Raw genomic sequence first — 20684 nt, forward strand, 5'->3', positions numbered from 1 at the left:
ATAAAGCGTATTCAAGAAAAAAAAAACTACTTCGGCAAAGGTAATGACTTCCGAAAAAAACTACTTCCGGCAAAGGTAATGACTTCCGGCGAAGGTAATGACAATTTTTTCCAGATACGTCATTTCCTGTCACGGCAAAGTCGCCAGCTGATGTCTGCAGCCAGATGCTCTTGCATCAGTATGGTGTTGCTGCGTCAGCTCCTCATTGCAGAACGAGGAAAAGCTAACAGCTGCCCAGTATCATACTGCCCTCTACTGGCATTAAGGTGTATTACCTTTACAGAACAGTTTACAAAGACTAATAATAACAATGTCCTTAGAGACTAAGTTTTTTTTATTTTCCTTTTAGCCTGGAATCCATTAAATATATATATATTTTTTTCCACACAGGAATAAATTACATCAGATGGTTAAAGCATCAATACGAAAAATGTGACCACATCTTTCTGTGTGCGTCACACATTCAAATAGTTTATTAGCAAGTTCATTATTTAAGATAGCCACCGGAGCTAGATAAAGGGCGACCACTCCTTCCGCCATCCTTCGGCAGCTGAGCTCGGCTGGCACTGGCAGGCTGACAGCAGGGCAGCGTCGCTATCGCACATGGCTGCTGGCTTCTCGCACCACTTGTGGTGCATTCAAGGAACATTGGAACTCTATGATGAGTTCAAAAACGTTGCACATTTTAAACTTTTATAAAAAAACAGAATAATACTGTAAGACAAACACCTCAGGTCATTGGCAGTTTGCATGTAACGTTTCTGAATACTAAATACGGCCTGCTTCTTTTTACACAAAAGTACTAAAAGCAACAAAACCAAGCAAAAATAAAAATATATATTTTATCTATTAGGTCAATATATAGCACTGAATCACAACAGAATACATCTCAAGGCACTTGAAAACTACAAGAGCAAATTTCATTATAATTCAGTCATACATACATTCCTATCAATTTAATATTTTTGTGTTTCAGAGTTCCATTCTCTTCAGACAAAATAGAAATATTCCTTCCATTTTTTTTGGTGCCATCTTTCCTTGATGTTTTAAAGGCTGCTGTTTTGTATTCTATAGGTTTTTTTATTTTAATAAAATATAAAAAAATAAATTAAATACATTTTTTATAAAATCACGTGGGTTTTATTTGATTTACTCTACAAGACCGGTGACGTCACGACGCAGACGTGGTGGCGTCATCACGCAAACCAGATTGCGTCATTGCGTCTTATGCAAATGAGCACGTGACATCATCTGGTGACATCTAACGACTTTTGGGGGGTACTTCAGCTACTTTCAGTCAAAAACATTTGGCAACACTGATCACAGGAGTGGAATGAAAGCTGTTTGAAGGTGAATGTTGTGGTGTAATCTGTTTGAGTGTAACTGGGTTTTATTGTGAAGGGGGGGGAGAGAGGAGGTGATTCACTAAAAGTCGGAGTTTGGGTGCTCGACACGGTGTCACTGGAATCCTTGATAAAAACACGACAAATGTGACAGTTTAGCGCAGGGCTATTCAAGTTCGGGCCTCGAGGGCCGGTGTTGCATCCAAATTCTGCGACCCATCACAATTTGTGACCCCCAGGGGGCAGTGTTGTGTTTTGTTGCGTCTGTACATCCTGAATGGCACAAAACTACATAAGCTTTGAGGAAGTTGTGCGGCGGGGACCATGGTCACACAGTAATATGATAGTGGCTGTCACAGAATGTGGCCATCTGCATCTCAGTAATAATGCAGATGTCTTTCATTTTCACTGAAGATATACAACAAAAGGCGTTTCGTGATGTTTGTGTCATTTTATTTCCCTTTTATCTCCACCAGTACATGAGTGGCATTGGAGTGACAGAAAAAAAAACGTAGCAACCAGACAATCTGCAGTGGTTTCTAATAAACTGAGGATGTGGATCACAACAATTTATTTCAATAAATGGAAGTTCTGAACATTTTACCTGCGGATCTCGCATATTGTAAAATCAGTGTTTAACTTTAGCAAACATTTCTTGTCAACGCCCTGCTTATCGCTGCATTTATTGTCCCGTTTGTTTGCAATAAACATTAACAAACGCTCTTTTTAATATCCACGGTCCGCGCCACACAACTTCCTCAAAGCTTACGTAGTTTACGGTTTTAACGTAGCATCTTCTTCTTTTATGCCAATTCAGGATGTACAGACGCAACAAAACGCAGCACTGCCCCCTGGGGGTCACAAACTGTGACGGGTCGCAGAATTTGGTGTAACAGCGGTATCCAGCACGTTTTAGTGGTTTCTCTGCTCCAACACACTAGATTCAGTGGTTGAGTCACCTGTGCAGCACTCATCAGGCTCTGCAGAAGCCTGTTAGTCACCTGCTGATTGAAATCAGGTGTGTTGAAGCAGGGTTAAAACTAATACGTGCTGGATACCGGCCCTCGAGGCCCGGAACTGAATAGCTCTGGTTTAGCGTCTACGCCCACCAGCTGCAGGCAGGAGAGGAGGGGTTAGGTTCGGTTAGGTACTAAGTTAGGGTGACCACATCCACACTTGTCAAATGTGGGACAACGTAAAGTTCCAATGACACGACAAAACAACAAGCCCTAACATCACTGGTACATATTCATAAAGTATTATTATGTATTTCATGTACTATATCTTCTACTTGAATTCAACTTGAACAAGCTAACAGCGAAAGCTTCCTCTACTTACCACTGTCATGGTCTGCGTCAGCCCCCTTCCTTTATGTGCCTCCTGGTGTCCTCCATCCCTCTCTAGATTCCCTCTTGTGTCCCTTTGTTCCCCCAGCTCCCCTTGTGCTCTCTTAGCGCCCTCATGTGTCCTTGTCTGCATCCCTGTTATGTGTCTTATGTTGTAGCCCTTTGGCGCCCTCTTGTGTCCTTTTTCTGTGTCAGTTTCTATGTGTCAGTTTGTGTGTCAGTCTAGTGTCTGATGTTATCTTTTACTGTTTCCTCCCAGGTCAGCTCCAGCCTCGTTGTCCCCAGCTCAGTGTGTGTGTATGTACTATGTCCTCCTACAGCTAGTTTGTGTGAGTCCTTCCCTCTGTCTTTAGGAAATTGTGTTTAGTTTTGTGTTAAGGTATTTGCCATCCTCTGTTTCTGTTTTCCCCATTGAGTTGATTAGTGTCACCTGCCTTCCCTCCAGCAGCTCACCCCACACACCTGCTTCCTGTTTCCCTGATTGCTCCTCCCAGTGTATTTAACCTGTCTGTCTCTGTGTTCTTGTCGGTCCATTGTTGCTTGTCAGCGTTATTAGTCCTGTCAGTCTGCTCGTTCCTCTGGTGTTTTTTGACTCCCTGGATTCTTGGATTTTGGCTCCCTCCCTGTTCTTGGATTTATTCTTTATTTTGGACACATCCTACAATAAAAGGATTTTCTTTATTTCAATTCCTGCCTCGTGTCATCCTGGGTTTTGCAATTTGGGTCCTACTCTCCTAAACGTGACAGCCACAGCATATGACTCGCCTCTGTCAGTGTGCCCCAGGGCAGCTGTGGCTACATCGTAGCTCATCACCATCTGTGTGTGTGAATGTGTGTGTGAATGGATGAATGATACACTGTAGTGTAAAGCGCTTTGGAGTCCTTACTCTGGAAGGTGCTGTACAAGTGCGGATCATTTATCATTTATAACTCTGTAGTGGCTCTGATCATATTAATAACATAGGTAGGCCCCAATAATAATAATAAAAAAATGCAGGTTTAAACAGCTTTCCAGAGTTTTCAGTGAATGTTTTCCACAACAGAATGACCAGTAACATTTTTAGATCCATTTATGTTTGTTTTTAATTAATTTTCCACTAAAATCAGCATCTCACAGAAAAATATCCATTCTCTTTTTTTGCTGTTTTCTTCTTAATCCAGAAACAAAATGTTGTTTTTTTAACATGACAACAAATCTCTTCTAGATTTTAGGCGGGAGAAATGAACATCACCGATTTTAATTTCTAAGAAATTCAGATTTAATTTAATAAATTAGCTTCTTAGTTACTTTTGGCTGCATGGTGGTGCAGTGGTTAACACTGTTGCCTCGCAGCACGAAGGTTGCAGGTTCGATACTCGGCTGCGGCCTTTCTGCGTGGAGTTGCGTGTTCTCCCCATGCATGCGTGGGTTTCCTCCGGGTACTCCGGTTTCCCCCACAGATCACAACATGCCCTATAGGGTATAAATTGTTAGTCGCTTTGGATAAAAGCGTCTGCCTAATACACACACACATTCACACACACAGATGGTGATGAGCTACGATGTAGCCACAGCTGCCTTCAGGTAGGTAACCTGAAGCTAACCCAAAGCTAATGCGAAGGTGGGAGCTAAGCTAACAGAGGTAGCTACCTAGCTACAACCGGAGTTAACTGTGCACAACACCAGAGCTTCTGAGTCAGAATTACGCCGGGCTGACCGCTGGGTAAAACCGGGTGGAACACAGAGGTCTCCGAGACCTCCACAAGCTGGCAGCCGCGCAGCAGACAAGCGCCGCTGCGATCTGAGATGCGCAGAGCTGCCGCTGGGGAGAACCGGGTGGAAAGGTTTCCATCCCAGAGCTCCACAAGCCGTCAGCCCGCACAGCACACAGAAGCCACGATCAGACAGAGATGGACCGGGCTGCGGGGAGGGGATAAGGGTGGAAAACATCGGCCTCCAGAGAGCTCCACAAGCCGATAGTGGGAACCCAACTCCACCAACATGTTATATTTCAACCCATTTTCCAAAGTGCAGCATTATGTTAAATGCACTGGGTTTTACCCTATTACATTTAAATTTCATGGTTAAACAGTACATGTTAAAATCTAAGCTCAGCTCGGCAGTGACCTAAAATACATAAATATAATTTTACTTACCGAAAAAAATGAAGTGGAGACTCCTTGGACGCTCTATCAGTGCAATTAATGCCACAGCAAGTCATTTTGTCCAACAATTGCACAAAAAATATCCAAAAAAGAATACACAAACACAGAGACTCAAAATCCCGGAGCAGTTTCCAGGCCAGACCGAGGCTCTACTGAGGTCTTTCCACGGAGCTAGCTCTGCGGTCACGTGGGTCTGATGCTCATTAATTATACAGAATTTTAGGCTTTTAATACACTTAAACAGAAGAGTGAGAAAAAAATTCACCCCCCTCAGAGTTGTCATGAGTGTAAACTAGATCATTTAAACCAAAAACATGTTCTGGTACCAGGCTGTAAACATGTTTATTTCTGCTGTGAAATTGGTATTTTTAACATGGGAGTCAATGAGGATTTGCTCGCTTCTGACACCAGCCCCTAGTGGATGAGGGTGGAACTGCAATTTTTGGTACTTCCAGGTTGAGACCAATTTTAGAGGCGTATTGTGGGGGCTTGGTGACAACTAATGGGACTTTAACTTTAACTCAGAGTTTACAGCATTTTCTCCTCCGTGCTCACGCTTGCTTCTGTTTTGGTGGTTCAGGTGCTCAACGTGCTCTGGACCTAAGCCCTGCCTCCGTTTGACAGCAGCAGGCTGCTTCCTCCACAGTTTATGCAGGACTGACAGTGGAAACGGGAGTGTGGGAGACATAAAGGTGTTTTAGTAATAAGTGTATAAATATACTGATTTGTTTTGGTGTATGTTCTGTAAATGCTTAGATTGTTGACGGTCATGTGATCAAGTCCATCCGCTGCACCTGCTCAGGTGACGTGAGATAAAGAGAGTGGGGTGTGTGTGTGTGTATTTCCTGTTGACCACCACCTTTTGTTCGCTGGGTTAATTTTTGGTTTGATCCTTTTTTCAGCACAGAGCAAGTCTCCCCCTACCAGAGCTCAACTCCACTCCCATTCTCTATTTGAAAAATACGCCACAAGGAGGCATTGTAGGGCAAACTGAGAGGGCGGAGCCACTAACAAATATACGCATACAGGTTTACAGTGGCATTGTGACATCATATGGTACCAGCTAACGTCATAGGGTACCTCTTAGCCAATAGCGATGGCAGATTTAAATTAAATTCATCTAGTGCAGTTTTTACCTGAAGAGGGCTTAGTTAGCACTGATGGTTTTAGGCAGAATGTTTAAATTTAAAGTTGCACTAAAGTCCCAAATGATTGACTACACATGTCTACAGCACGATTAGACGCTCATTTATTTAGTTAACGGTTGATTTGGGGGGGGGGACGTATGAGAAACGCCTTTTAGGAATCTCGGCGAATGTTTTAACGAGCGCGTGATTGCGGCCCTACCTCAGCCTGTCAGGCGGCTCATCTGGTTGTTTCCTGAAGTCCGCTGCAATAGGGAGACCGTCAGTAATCCGGGAAACGTGAAAAGTGATGGAAATGCGGGACTGTTCCGCACAAAGCGGGACATCTGGTCACGTCTGTAGCAGAAGCTGCAGGTTGGTTTCACTGCTGCAGCGTTTCACATTTAGGCTATTTTTAAAAACATGTTTATAATAACGATGCAAGCGAGCTACGAGTGTGGGAGGGCTGCAAGGGTCCCTGGTTTTGGTGGTTTATCGTGATCCGGTCCTGGGAGGGGGGTAGTGGGCGTGGCACTCAATCCACAAGGTGGGCTCAAGCCAGCGCGGTCCCTCCCCACAGGCAGGTCGCGCACAGTGCAGGTCCATCTTGTACTCTTACCCCCCCCCCATTGTTTTTATGATGGTTTATTATGGGGGGTCCTCAAAAAGCATCCCTGCCCAGTGCCCACATGGGGCCTGGCTCAAGCACGACTTGGGCCCAATCTCAAAACTCGCACTTCCACCCTTGCGCCCTTCAAATCCTGACCAGGGGGGCGAGTGCGTAGGGTGTCCCGATTCTCAAGTGCGGAAGTCGACCACGCCCCCATTGCACCCTTAATCCGCACTTCACCCAAGTCCGCAGCGATGCAGACCTCGGGCAAGGGTATTACCCACAAGTCATTGCTGCAGGAGAAACGGCTCAAGTTCCTTCTCTGAAAATATGTATTTTCTAATGAAATGAGTTCATTTTAGGACGATTCGTTGATGCTCTGAATGTTTTAGACGAATTTAATTTATTTCAAATAATTGCTTTGTTGTTGGTTTGAAAGTTGTTAATAAAGGTTTTTGAAATAAGTTTCACAGCGGCCAGCATCCCGACACGCGTTGCGACCGATGACGCAATGCTCCCCGTCTCAATTCTGCAGTTGTTTGCACACTTGTGTACGACGCACCCGAACCCTACTGCACACTTTCTCCAAGTGCACTTTGCTGAAGACCGCAGGGTGCAGGGCGAGTGTTGAGACTGGGCCACGGTATGACCCTGCTTCCATAGCTACAAGTGCCTTAGTTTCCCGTTGCCATGGCTACAACTCTACAGAATCTGAGAGAGGGGGGCAGTGGGGGGTTAGGGTGGCAATGATTAAGGAGAGAAACACAAAATGTTAGTGTGTGTGTGCGTGTGTGTGTGGTGTGCGTGTGCGTGTGTGTGGCTGAAACCGAGAGAAGCTTCAGGATTGGTCGCGTTTCCTGTCTACCCATGTCACACAGGAAGTAGGCAGCAGCTCGTTTGCTCTTTTTATCATTTTTGTAATCTGGTTCTCAGCTTTGCTCTGTTCTGTTAAAAATAACCTTTACCCTAATGCCAAAATAAAAGGAGATTCCAGACCATCCTTCAAAATAAAAGCGCAGCTTTACCTTTGACCTCTAACTGAAGCTGAATCATCTGTTTGTGTTCCACCTTCTTGGTCTCGTGTTTGTTCTCTAACACGTTAGGACTGAACACGATGAGACTGAGGGACCACAGAGCTGACGGGGCTCCTTCAGAGGAAGAGGAGGAGGAGCCTGATCAGATACGACCGAGCGGCGGGATGGAGGAAACGTCTCTACTGTCTCTGATTTGTGAGTTAATTTGGTGTGACCCAGCTCACAGACGTCTCTTGTTTCCTGTTTGAAGTTCTTCTGACTTGTTGTGTGAAAAGTTGATCAAAAGTGTTTTACTGCTGTTGAGTCCTGAATAATGACGTAAATGATCTCCTCTGTAGACCTGAGCGCTCTGCTGTTCTGCTCATCAACCCAAGGTCAGTGACATCTGTTCTCCAGCTGTTGTTCTGACACGTTCACATCAAAGTCAAAAAAACAAGCAGCTTCAGATTATCATGAGTTAATCCTCCATCAGACACGAGGGATTAATGTCAGATGGAGCGCCTCCATGCTGTGGGTGGTTGCTAGCTAGCTCACAGAGGCTAACGCCCTCGTCTGCTAAAGTTAACGAAGAATCAGCACCAGCGTCGCTGTTGTTCACGCGCTCTGACACTTCCTGTTGGCTCTGATGAGGCGCGCAGGAGAAACAGGTCAATACTGAGGTAGACAACATAACCAGTCCAATGGTTTCATTCTGGCTGAGTTCACCGACGACAGCAGGTGGGCGAGTGAGTGGAAAGAGAAAAACAATCAAACATGTTTAAAGCTCAACTTCACTAAGAAAACCATTTTAATGATTATTTCTGATTATCATCAATCACTTTGAGTTCATCATGCAGGCTGAACATGAAAATAGTCTCCTACACCTGCAGTAGTTGTCTAACCCGCTGTGCCTTACGCCCCGGTGTCGGTACAGGATCGGCTCGGGGCCCTTCGACTGCCGATGACGTCAAAGTACGGCAAACCCACTTGGACAAAATACACTACACATCTATACTGTTGGAAAGAATTTAGCAGTTTCGTTATTAAAATAATGTTTCTTAAGACGTAAGTTTGTGTTTATAATGGTATTTGTAAAATAAAACACTATATTGTATTCATAATGTTGAACTCCTCTTTGAGCACATCCCTTGAAGGATCATAGGTATTAGCAACACCTGTGAAATTGTATTTGCAGGAAAGAAGCGTGTCCCGTTTATTGAAGTATTTGTGTTGAGTTTTTGACGTCTTGTCCATGCATAGTTCAGTTACGCTCATAGCTGCTAGCCAAAACTCTGGAGTTAAAAGTTTTCTGGCTTTACTAAAATACCTGTCTGTACTTATTTGATTGATGGTAGTTTTACTTTCTATTAGACTCCAAATGTAATCATTTGGCACGTTTCTAATTCATAATTTGTAAGAATGTAATCGGTGATATTAGCATTAGCGTTCCCATGGGTTTTTCCACGTATATTAGCATTGCGCTAACCACTCGCTGCCAAATTGCAGCCTTTGCGATTAGAAAATCTCCTTTCATCACATCGCAATTTAATTGCACATGCAGTTAATCGTTCAGCCCTAATATACATGCAGCTCTATGCTAAAAGTGTATTTTCAAAGAGGTAATGATGGATTTCTTTGTAAAAGTTGTCCATCTTTCCAACAGAAAGATTTGCCTGGACCAACATAACGTGATACCAACGTAACGTGATAACAACGTAACGTGATAACAACGTAACGTGATACCAACGTAACGTGATACCAACGTAACGTGATACCAACGTAACGTGATACCAACGTAACGTGATACCAACGTAACGTTATAACAACGTAACATGATAACAACGTAACGTCAACTACTTTGACGTCATCGGCAGTCGAAGGACCCCGAGCCGATCTTGCACCCGAGCAGATCTTGTACCGACACGGCTCACACATAAATTGCACTTCAATTTAAATGAAAAGTAATGATGGGCGTTTCAACCACGCCAGTCACGTACTTTAAGATTTATCAGCTAGTAAAGGTTTGTAGTTAGCGTGACTACAAGTCAGATGTCAGCACGCCGCATGTAAGACGTCACCACATAATTGCCTGATTGTCCTCAAACCGCTCATGCGGCTGACTTCTACGTCCTCAGACAGGCGCACCAGAGCTTTTTTTCCCCAGAGTACGACTTACAAGGCGCTCGTTCCTACTGGAGCCCTCTGCAGATGAATTAAAAATATGACTTTTAAACAGAAAAGTAATGAAATTCGTGTTTGATGGTTTTTGTGATGTTGACTCTTAAACATGAGTCTGATGTCATGAAGTCTGAAGAGTCACCTTCACTTCCTGGTGGAGCAGGCGAGGATCAAACATGGCTGAACTGAGCAGCAGCTAATGATGGAGGTACAACACCCCGTATTCTCCTGCTGGGAGTCTCTTTAAAACGTACCAACAACAATACTGTCACTGTTTGGAGCTCCAGGAGCATGTGGAGAACCCATAAGCAGCCTGGCCCCTCCTCCTTCATGTGCACGTCACAGCCTGGCTCCGCCTCCTGGTGATCAAACCCAAATCTGCTTCTGTAGAGAAACTAACTTTTATTACGAACACACTAACAGGTTCTTGCATGTTTCCATGGTTACCAGTTCATCTGACTGTGAATCCCAGAAGATCTCAGCTGTTAGAGGAAGAGCGCGTGTCCCTGACCTGTGAGGATGAGGACAAGTCTGCACGATGGACTCTGAGGAGGCGCACCACAACAGGACACGTGTCCCAGTGTGGAGACGGATGGGGGAGATGGAAAGATTCTGTTTGTGTCAACAGCATGGCTCTGAAGCGGGACAGTGGCGTGTACTGGTGCGAGGGAGTGGGCGGGGCATCCAGCAGCAGCATCAACCTGACTGTCACAGGTGAGATCAGACTGGAGGTGGTGCTGATGAAGCTGTGTGGACATGATGAAAGGCTGGAGTGTGTCTCTGTGTTCAGGGGGACCAGTGGTCCTGCAGAGTCCTGTCCTCCCTGTGATGGAGGGACATGATGTCACTCTCAGCTGTCAGTCAAAGACCCCTCCCTCCAGCCTCACAGCTGACTTCTATAGAGATGATGTCATCATAAGGAGCCAGCCTACAGGTCACATGACCCTCCAGCGAGTCAGCAGGTCTGATGAAGGCCTCTACAGGTGTGAGATCAGGGGCCATGGAAAGTCTCCATCCAGCTGGCTCTCTGTCACAGGTCAGAGGTCACGGTAACGTTGTTTAATGCTGCTGAAGTGATGAATGCTGGGTAAACGAAAGTCCAACTGTAGTTTATTCACATCAAACATAGAAGAGTTTGTTTGTTTGTTTGTTTGATCTCTTTGACCTTTTGTCTGATAAAAGTCGACCTGCGTGACGGAAAATAGTTTTAAATGGAGCTAAAAGTTCTAAACGTTGCTTCCTGTTGTTTCATCTTTGGCTTGATAAAAACTTTTTTATCAGCTGAAACAGAAAAGTTGGTGTAAAAATTCCAGATTCCAGATCGTTTTTCTGTCGTTGCAACAAAACCGGTCCGTTAAAGTTAAAACCGTGTAAACCTTAGCGGGTTCCTGCTGAACTCACGCACACAGCTCACTCCGAACCAGGACCTTCACGTCCAAGCTTCACCAGAGTCATGGCAGGCAGCTGGTTTCTAAACCAAATACATCTCTCTGCAGGACACCCTACTACAGAAGCCCCACCCTCCTCTGAAGCCCCACCCATATCTGAAGCCCCACCCACCTCTGAAGCTCCTCCCACCTCCGAAGCTCCTCCCCTTCACCTAACCAACCTACAGCTTGGACTTCACTTAGCCTACCACCTGATTGTGATCAGTCCTTACATCGTCTCCACTCTGCTCATGGCGTCGGTGTATCGACAGAAGAAAACAGGTCATCCGCGGCCGAGCTGCCAGTCAGTCCTGTCACTCATCTCTTCTTGATTCCATATTCATCTTAAGTCTCTTTTTTCTGACAGCAGGAAGTGACCCGGCCACTCTTTCTGAAGAGGGACTGGATGCTGTTTGTGACGTCACCACAGAGCATCACTTCTGACCTGAAGACGGGGCGAATGAGGACATGTTCCAGTCGGACTCTCCGAGAAGGATAAAGATGATTTCTAATGACGGGAGTTCATCATCAGCTCGTATTTATCTGGTTTCTGTTGCTCATGTCTAGAATCCAGCAGAGTGGAATAAAAAGAGTGTTCTAATATTTATTTGCTGTAAACAAACACGTAGTCTTCTCCTCCCCTCGCTGTGCGCATGCGCCTCCCTGTCCTCGCACGTGCCCACGCACTCGTAGGCTTATTTCCCCCCGGACCCGCGCACAGAGCTGAGTTCTGGCTGAACCGGTCCGGACCAGACCCGGACCCGAGTGTCGGACGGATGAGTTCCTGCATGAAGACGTGCGCGCTCCCGATGATGTAGAGGAAGAGGAGGATGAAGGAGTGACCAAGGAGGAGAGCAGGAAATCAAACTTTCTACAAACTTCGTCAACTCTGCGCGCTCCCGCGGAAACTTCTCGCTGACTGTTACGCGCATGCGTAGTGCCCGTCTGTTCTCAGCCCCCCTACAGAATGAACCGATTGTGCCCGCGGGCTCGGTGGTGATCTGGACCAGCGGGAGCGCGCCTCGACCCTGCGTGTTATGGTGAGTTTACCGCGGTGACGTCAGAGACCGAGTTTGTTTGTCAACAAAGTTGTTGAACTGTTGAGCTGTTTGTGGGGGGGTGTCAGTCAGCAGCAGCTGGTACTGATTAGAACCGGGCCTGAGAGGCAGATGGTTCTGGTTCCACCTAACCGCCTGTTGGCTGATCAGCCAGATGTGTGTTGGTACCAGCTGTGAACCGGACCACAGACCGGTTCTTGGTCCAGCACAGACACGGAGAGATGTGTTCTGTTAAGAGACACTGGTTCTGGTCCTGGGCCTGATCCTCTTCCTGGTTCTGGTTCTAATCCTGGTCCATTTTCTGGTCCTGGTTCTAGTCCTGATCCTCTTCCTGGTTCTGGTTTTAATCCTGGCCCTGGTCCATTTCCTGGTCCTGTTTCCCACAGTGTAAAACCGTCCAATCAGAGCTCAGCACCTGTGTCCCAGTCAGACACACCTGTGTGAAACTTGCAGCAGCTTGTAGAGTCTGGCTGTCAAAGACATAAACCCTGCAGAACCGGACCAGAACCACATCGGTGTGTGTGTCTGATTCACGTTCCCGCTGAAGCACCTCGGTGCTGCTAAGAGACGGGGAACGGAGGGGACGTGTGGCGTCCTCTGTGGACCCGTTCACCTGTCTCACAGGGACACACGTCATCCTTGTGTTTGTGGACAAACAGGTAAGCTATAAATGTCAGTCTCACCTGGCCACAGGTGAGGCAGCAGTGTCCTCGCCGGCCTGTGACGTGCCCCTGTCTCTGACCCCGCAGACCCTGAGACGATGAGCGGAGCTAAAAAGAGGAGTGGCTTCCAGATCACCAGCGTCACCTCTGACCTGCTCCATCTCACCAATCTGAACGGACGGCTGTCCCACAGCGTTGTCAGAACCGTCCAATCAGAGGCCTTCTTCACTCGGCCTCATGGAAGCTCCTCCCAGCCCACCTCACCATCGCTTAAGAGGAAACAGATTACCCATGATGCCCAGGGGCCGAGAGCAGGCTGCTCCTCTAGGTTCAGGGTGGTGAGGCTAGCGAGGGGCGGAGCCAGCAGCTGTGGGCGGGATGAACTGTATCGACGGGGAAGATGGACGTGTGTGGAGTTCATGGAGCGGCAGGTGGGGGTGGGCTGCAGGAGAGTGATGGACAGCATGAGACACGCCCACTCACTGGAATCCTTGGAGATCATTGATCAGGATACAGAAAGGGGAGGAGTCCACTCCCAGGACACGGCCCACCTGTTTTCCCAACCTGTAACCGGCGGTATGCAGCAGGAACCAATCAGCCTCCAGCTCCAGGACCAGAGTGGACAAGAGGCGGGGCTTGTTCTTCAAAGTTGGCCACCATCTCCAATGCAGCATGAGCCAATCAGCACCCAGAACCTGGACAAGGGAGAGAGAGAGGTGGGGCCTATTCTAAAAGACACGCCCCCAACACCAGTGCACCTGGAGCCAATCACAGCTCAGAATCTAAGCTCCACCCCTACAGCCACTTCACCCCGCCCACAAAGTTTTCCTCGACCATTACGGCAGCTGAACGTTGATGCCACGAGACGGGTATGCACACACACACACACACACACACACACACACACACACACACACACACACACACACACACACACACACACACTTCAAATTGGAATCAAGTGACACTTCAAACCTGAAACCTGTACTTGGTCCTCTGTCTCTGTCCCAGTCGGTCCTCAGGACGTCCCAGTCCTTACCCAGCTCTCCCCCCTCCCACAGCCCCTCCCTGACCTCCATCCAGAGCCCAGCAGTGTTTGGTTTGGACCGGAGCATCTTTAGCCTGCCGGGGGATGCCAGGTGACTCTCTGCTTACTGATGTTTGTTTGTTTACCTGTTTGTTTGTGAGTCAGAACCACTGAGTACAGGTGGAGAGACAGCTCCACGACCAGAAGCTAAGATTGGGACGACCTTACTCGCTTTGTGACGATGACGCATCAAACACCACGCAGCACCGTGTTAAAAATGCCACCATGAGAACGGTTTCCTGCTGCTGCTCCTGAACCTGCCTCCTCCTCTCTGATTGGCTGTTGTCCTCACCAGGGCCTCAGTCATCAAACGTTTGTAGAGAAATTCCTTCCTGTGAACGAAATTCTGAATTTTCGTACGAACGGTGATGAACGCACGTTCCTCCGCACTCGTCTGACGATAAACCCCACCTGTGCGTACCCAGGTGCTCGTGTCCGTTCTCGCTCATTTACATACGGAAACGCCCCCAAGTAACCATATTTGGTCACGCTACGTCCTCAGCATGAGGAGATCTTTGCATTCTACCTAGAAAACAAAACAAATAGTTAGTTGCGAGACGGAGACTCTGGCTGCTGAAGTGCAAAAGAACCAAACAGGTTGCAGAGGTTATAAACGGTCGGGACAGAGGAGAGGTTCCTGTCTTTATTCCTGCCTTGGCCCCTGAAAGGCCTTGACACGGCCCTGGGTGTGGGCTGGACTGTGATCTGAATTATATCAAATATGCAAATTTTACATGATTATTAAATATTGCTTTAAAGGGACTTTAAGGACGTTTAACAACCAAAACATTTAAAACGTCTTCCTCATACGTTCTCCTGCAACGCCCTGGTCCTGCAGGTCGATCCCTGGCAATTTCACTGTGATCGCCCCTGTGTTCGTGTAAAACCACAGAAGAAGAGCACGTTCAGGTCCAACAAGCCTGCTTCCCCAGTGCCTCGTAGAGGCGGCGTAATACGTGATTATGTCATGCACGCTCAGGCATGGCCCGTAGCGTTTGCTATCTGTAGCTTAGCGGCAGAGCGAGAGGCACTGTTGCTAACTCCTAGCGCCTAGCGGCAAAGCTAGCAACATTTCTCAGGACCCTTTGCTACTTTCTGTAGAACTTTCTCGTGGACATTCCCTGCAGATTAGCAGCAAAGAAACCGTTAGCGCTCTGAACCGTTCTACCGGGAGCATGTCTGAGCATGTGCACGGGGACACAAACCTTTCTCGGCCAGGCAGACGAGAAAGCTGCTGCAGAGCTGGACAACAGTTTACCCTGCTGCTGCTGCTGCTGCAGATTCAGGCCTCTGCCAGACGGTGCAGGCGCCAACCTGCAGTCTCTGCACTTCCACCCTTCCTTCATTGGGTAAATGGCGTTTATTTGATATAGCGCCTTCTAAAGTCCTGGAGCCCCCCAAGGTGCTTTACAACACAGTCAGTCATTCACCCATTCACACACACATTCACATGCTGGTGATGATGAGCTACGATGTAGCTACAGCTGCCCTGGGGCGCTCTGACAGAGATGAGGCTGCTGACCTCAGGCAGCCACCGGTCCCTCTGACCACCACCAGCAGGCAAGGGGGGGGAGTGTCTTGCCCAAGGACACAACGACAGTGACAGACTGAACGGGACTCGAACCTGCAACCTTCCGATTACAGGGCGAGCATTTGGCAAATAAAGTGAGCGGAAGTCTAATCTATCGTCCCATTGACGCACGCAGCGCATCTGAATGTCCTTTGGTGACACGGGGACGGTTATGTCTCGAGACACCCGCTCCCAGTAGCTCGGTGCACCGTTGTTTTCACGAAGATGGAGAGAAAACACACCGGAGGAGTGGAGAAAGGGGAAAGCTGCTGGTGACAGAGAGTCTGAGGAGGAGGAGAGCAGGAGGTCTGAGCTACGTAACAGAACGGTTTGGATCTCCACACCAAGTCTGCCTGCTGGTTGATACAAGAGGCCCTCGTGTTTATTCTGCCTCCTCCTCTCTGATTGGCTGCCGACCTCTCCAGGTGTTCAGGTGAAATCTGTTTCATCACAGATGAAGGTAAAACAGATGTGAGCTCAGATTAAACTGGCTGAATGGAGCTCTGTGTTTGTGTGTGTGGGCGGGACCAGAATGCCTCTGCAGGGCTCCTATTGGCTGACACACACTGAGTGGGTAGGAGCTGGAATGAGGCAGCAGCCAATCAGAGGGCAGAGTGATTGTGTGGGACAAAAGGTCTCCAGTGTGTCTGAGGCTGAAGACAACACTTGGACGTTCTGAGATGTCCAACTGGACCTGAACTAAAGTGTCAGGCAAGCTGCAGGACAAGAGGGAGCTGTCCATCCTGGACAGAGGACAATGAAGACATCAGAGATGGGCGGTGAAAATCCTGGTCAGCTCTGAAAGGACAGGACTAATCCGATTGGACAATCTTGTAAGTCTCAGAGCTGTGATTGGCTGAGAATGTTTGCTAGCTTGAAGAAAAAGGAATCGTCCATTCCTGTCTCTGAGTCCAGTACTCGTCCTCAGCGCCGCCCCCCTTCTACCCCACCCCTCCATCTCAGGTCTCTGCAGCTTGTTGCTAAGCAACCAGGGTCACCTGTTGTGCTGCGAAAGCTTAAAAAGGTCAAAGGTCAGGGTTCTGTTATCAGGGAGTCCTGGCCGGGCGCTGTCCCGACTACCCAGGTGTCGCTGACTCCTCCCCTGATTGCTCGGCCAATCCCAGAAGCCCAGCTCCAGCCGTCCACCCAACTGCGTCCAGACATCACCTGCAGCCAGAATAGTCTTCTACCTGCTGCCCCTCCTCGTTGGTCAGCTCCTACAAGAGCCCTGCCTGTAGGGCTGAACTCTGATTCTACAATGATGTCACTGCTGCTATTCTGCCACAGGTAACCATGGAAACCAGGTAGCACAGGTAACGTCTCACTTACCTGTAGGTGAGCAGATCACATTGGGGGTCAGAGAACAGTTATTGATCCTGTATGTGGAAAATATGATGTCTCTGTCACCTGACTGTCTCACCTGTCTGTCTCACCTGCCTGTCTCACCTGTCTGTCTCACCTGCCTGTCTCACCTTTCCTTCTGCAGTGCTTCCAGTTCAAGTCTCCCGGCCATCGACAATAAAATTGAGCAGGCCATGGTGAGTCGTGTGTGTTACCCGACTTCTTACCTGTACTGATCATGATATTCATTAGTTTACAAACAGAGACTGTTAACTCATTTGCTGCCAGCGTTTCTCACCGTTTTTACTGTTTTTGTGTTTAGAGTGACAGAACGTTGCGTGCTAGCATGATGTCGACGCAAAACAACCAAAACAACGCGGAGACTCACCTCTTACATCAGGAAGAAGCCGCGTGTTTCGAGCGTTATCCGTTCTTTCATAATCCGTTGTCGAATTGTGATCGGCAGACACTTTTCCGGTTGGCGCCTCACTTTTTTTACAGGAACGGCCCAAAACGATCTCCTAACACATGGATGGTCTGCTTCCTGATCATGTGACGTGTGAAGTACGCGGATGAAGATCGGCTTCAGGGCTGAGATGTTCGTTCTCTCAGCGCGGGGGCTCGTTCCGGTGCTCGAACAGTAAAAAAAAATGCTAATGACGACTTTAGTCGTCATTGGCAGTGAATGAGTTAATAGCTGCCTCTGCACATTAGGTTAGCATCTTATTGAACCCTAACCCTACCACAGAGTAGCGGAGTTTGACCTTATTTTGACAAACAGTTTCAGGTACTTCCTGTCGCCTCATCGCAGCCTGGTGGTGTCACTTCCGTTGTCGTTTATCTACGGGCAGTAGAGGACGCCCCATGCATGATCCAGTGTGTAAACTCCTTAAAGGACAGTGGGCGTGACACCAAAGCTCTGACGAAGGCGACCAGAATATTCTGAACTGTTTATCAAAATAAGGTAAACAACTACCTCTGTGTTGGACGGGAACTCAAAAGCCATGGAAACAGAACAAGGTTGGCATCTTCTCTGTTCTGTTTTAAATCTTTTTGACGTTGAACTCGTTTTTATGTGTTTCTATGATGTTTATGGTTGTGTGTTTTGTCTTTAATGCTGTAAAGCACTTTGGTTGGTTTAATAAGGTGCTGTACAAATGCCTGTCAACTAGAGTTAAATATGAGAGAACTGCTCCCTCTGCTGGCTGACTCAGAGAAAGCATCTGCTCTTTGATAATCACCAAGTGTCTCTGTCCCCACCTGTCTCCATCTGTCCCCACCTGTCTCCTTCTTTCCCCACTTGTCTCCATCTGTCCCCATCTGTCTCCTTCTTTCCCCACCTGTCTCCATCTGTCCCCACCTGTCTCCATCTGTCCCCGCCTGTCTCCATCTGTCCCCGCCTGTCTCCATCTGTCCCCACCTGTCTCCATCTGTCCCCACCTGTCTCCTTCTTTCCCCACCTGTCTCCATCTGTCCCCACCTGTCTCCATCTGTCCCCACCTGTCTCCTTCTTTCCCCGCCTGTCTCCTTCTTTCCCCACCTGTCTCCATCTGTCCCCACCTGTCTCCATCTGTCCCCATCTGTCTCCTTCTTTCCCCACCTGTCTCCATCTGTCCCCACCTGTCTCCATCTGTCCCCACCTGTCTCCATCTGTCCCCACCTGTCTCCATCTGTCCCCACCTGTCTCCATCTTTCCCCACCTGTCTCCATCTTTCCCCACCTGTCTCCAGGACCTGGTAAAGAGTCACCTGATGCTGGCGGTGCGTGAGGAGGTGGAGCTTCTGAGGGAACAAATCAGAGAGCAGCAGGAGAAGAACCAGCAGCTGGAGAGAGAGAACCACATCCTGAGAGCGCTGACCCACAGCTACACAGCTACACAACAATATTAGCACGACTGCATTAACTACGGCTGGGCGATGAAACAATAACATATATTTCACAATAACTTTTACTCAAGTGGGTCGAAAGAGAACAGATGAACAGCCAGCGTTAGTCTGGGCTGGACCAATCAGAGGCTGGAGCAGAGCTACTGCATAGCCAGATGTGCTAGCGGCTAACGTTGGTGTAGCATAGCCTCTGGTAGGGTAAAAATAGAAAATAAAGTATTATTCCAGCGTCGTGCCTCATAAAAACAATCTGATTCCACCGATGTAAAACATTGTTTTTGTTTATTCTTGTTCATTTTTATTGCTTCTTCTTAAAGAAACCGTTTTAAACAAGCAGACATGTTGAAACTTTAGATTTCTACTCCTGTTTTAATCATTTGACGTCAACAGAAAATGGCTCCATGTTTGTTCCGTTCTCTAAAGTTTGAATATTGTACTTTAAGACAGACCTCTGTTATTATTTTAGTCGCATAGCGTTTGGTGACACGTTCAGACTTTGAATATAAATCTTTAAAATAAAAAATTAGCTTCTGATATCCTCACATGTCACTAAAGCTACCAGCGAACATGACAGAAGTGTAACACGGATGGTGTGACTAACATCGTCGCGTCGCCCAGCCCTAACAAACACCATGACTCCTAACGTCTAAACAAACTTACCCTGATGAAACAACCTAACTGTTTTCAGCGTTGTCATGGTAACGCAGCAGCCCTCGTCACCGTGACAACAGGACTGAATTCTGTGATGTAGTTTTGGGTGTAATAAATGACTGAAGTCTGACTGGTCTCAGTGTTTCCTGTGCGTGTGGACCGAGGCGTTTATCTGAGTCGGGTTTGATTATTCAGGTCTGTCGGTGGAACAGGAAATAAATATTTACGTAAACTAGTGTTAAAGTTCATCTTCTTTGAATTTTCCGATTTCAAATAGAAACGATTCAAACTGCTGATGCAAAAATGAGCAGACCTGATCTTACAACTGCTGACATGACAGCTGTGACATCACCACACCACGTGCATGCTGGGAGTCACGGCGGCAGGATGGAAAAGGAAAGCTGTGATCTTTAATCCAACTGGCTCCGCCCCAGAATACAGGAGCACAAAGAGAATTTGCAAAACAGATTAAGATTAACTGGATGTGTGAGAGAGAGAGATCAGATACCGCTACTCTCTGATTGGCTAACCGAGGATGTAACCTTGACAACAGGATTGATGCTGGATGGCCTTTATCCTTCTTAAATCAGTGACGATGTGAATGGAGTTTGGTTCAAGCAGGAGCAGACTGGGACAAAATTTCAGTTCTGGGTCGTCTCCATGGGTCAGGCCATCTGTTGCCCTCCTTAGGGAAGCCTCTTTGGTCTGCTCCTAAAGTCACAGCTGGGCTGGTTCTGTAGACCAATACCAGCACTGGTGATTCCTGAAAGTTTAGTCAAATGAAACTTTTGGGCAGCTGGAGCACACTGGCGCTAATATAGCTAAAAGACTACAGAGCGGGTACAGAGACAGCCTGGACTGGACTATTGTTATTGATGTTATAATCCTAGTAGCGGGCTGCACGGCCGACACCGGCTGTCCCGGGGCTCTCCAGAACCCACGGATGTTTTGTTTTGACTTTAATTCTCTTAATAAAGTTGAACTTGAGTGTTGTAAGAGCTGACCTTTGGCCTGTGGCTCCTCTCGCGCAGGTGGTTTATAAAAAACAGAGCTCTCACTCTGACTGGGTTTCTGTCTGCCGAAGAACTCTCCTAATGGAACCAGAACCGTAACCATGACAACGGAAGCAGAGGACGGAAACACATCAGTCAGGGCGATTGCTCTGGCTCCTCCCCTCTGCTAGAGGCTGCTGGCCCTTTAAGACAGGAAGCTGACAGGATGCCCCCCCCCCCCCCCCGTCAGC

The 20684-nt window shown here is 47.6% G+C and overlaps 2 protein-coding genes across 2 annotated transcripts; both read left to right on the forward strand.

Annotated features, from left to right (window-relative positions):
* The first annotated feature begins 7322 nt into the window (after positions 1–7322).
* On the forward strand, positions 7323–11793 carry LOC107372396 (Fc receptor-like A). Its single transcript, XM_070548666.1, has 7 exons — positions 7323–7449; positions 7672–7797; positions 7941–7976; positions 10210–10473; positions 10550–10795; positions 11256–11468; positions 11557–11793. Exons 1-7 carry the CDS (start codon positions 7338–7340, stop codon positions 11628–11630), a joined length of 1071 nt encoding a protein of 356 aa, XP_070404767.1. The 5' UTR covers positions 7323–7337; the 3' UTR covers positions 11631–11793.
* An 80-nt stretch (positions 11794–11873) lies between these two features.
* On the forward strand, positions 11874–19571 carry zgc:153012 (TSC22 domain family protein 4). The gene is made up of 5 exons (XM_015940620.3): positions 11874–12226; positions 12994–13775; positions 13918–14045; positions 17050–17101; positions 18635–19571. Exons 2-5 carry the CDS (start codon positions 13005–13007, stop codon positions 18791–18793), a joined length of 1110 nt encoding a protein of 369 aa, XP_015796106.3. The 5' UTR covers positions 11874–12226; positions 12994–13004; the 3' UTR covers positions 18794–19571.
* Positions 19572–20684: the final 1113 nt, after the last annotated feature.

Source organism: Nothobranchius furzeri, chromosome 2, assembly GCF_043380555.1.
Source record: "Nothobranchius furzeri strain GRZ-AD chromosome 2, NfurGRZ-RIMD1, whole genome shotgun sequence".
Classification (NCBI taxonomy): domain Eukaryota; kingdom Metazoa; phylum Chordata; class Actinopteri; order Cyprinodontiformes; family Nothobranchiidae; genus Nothobranchius; species Nothobranchius furzeri.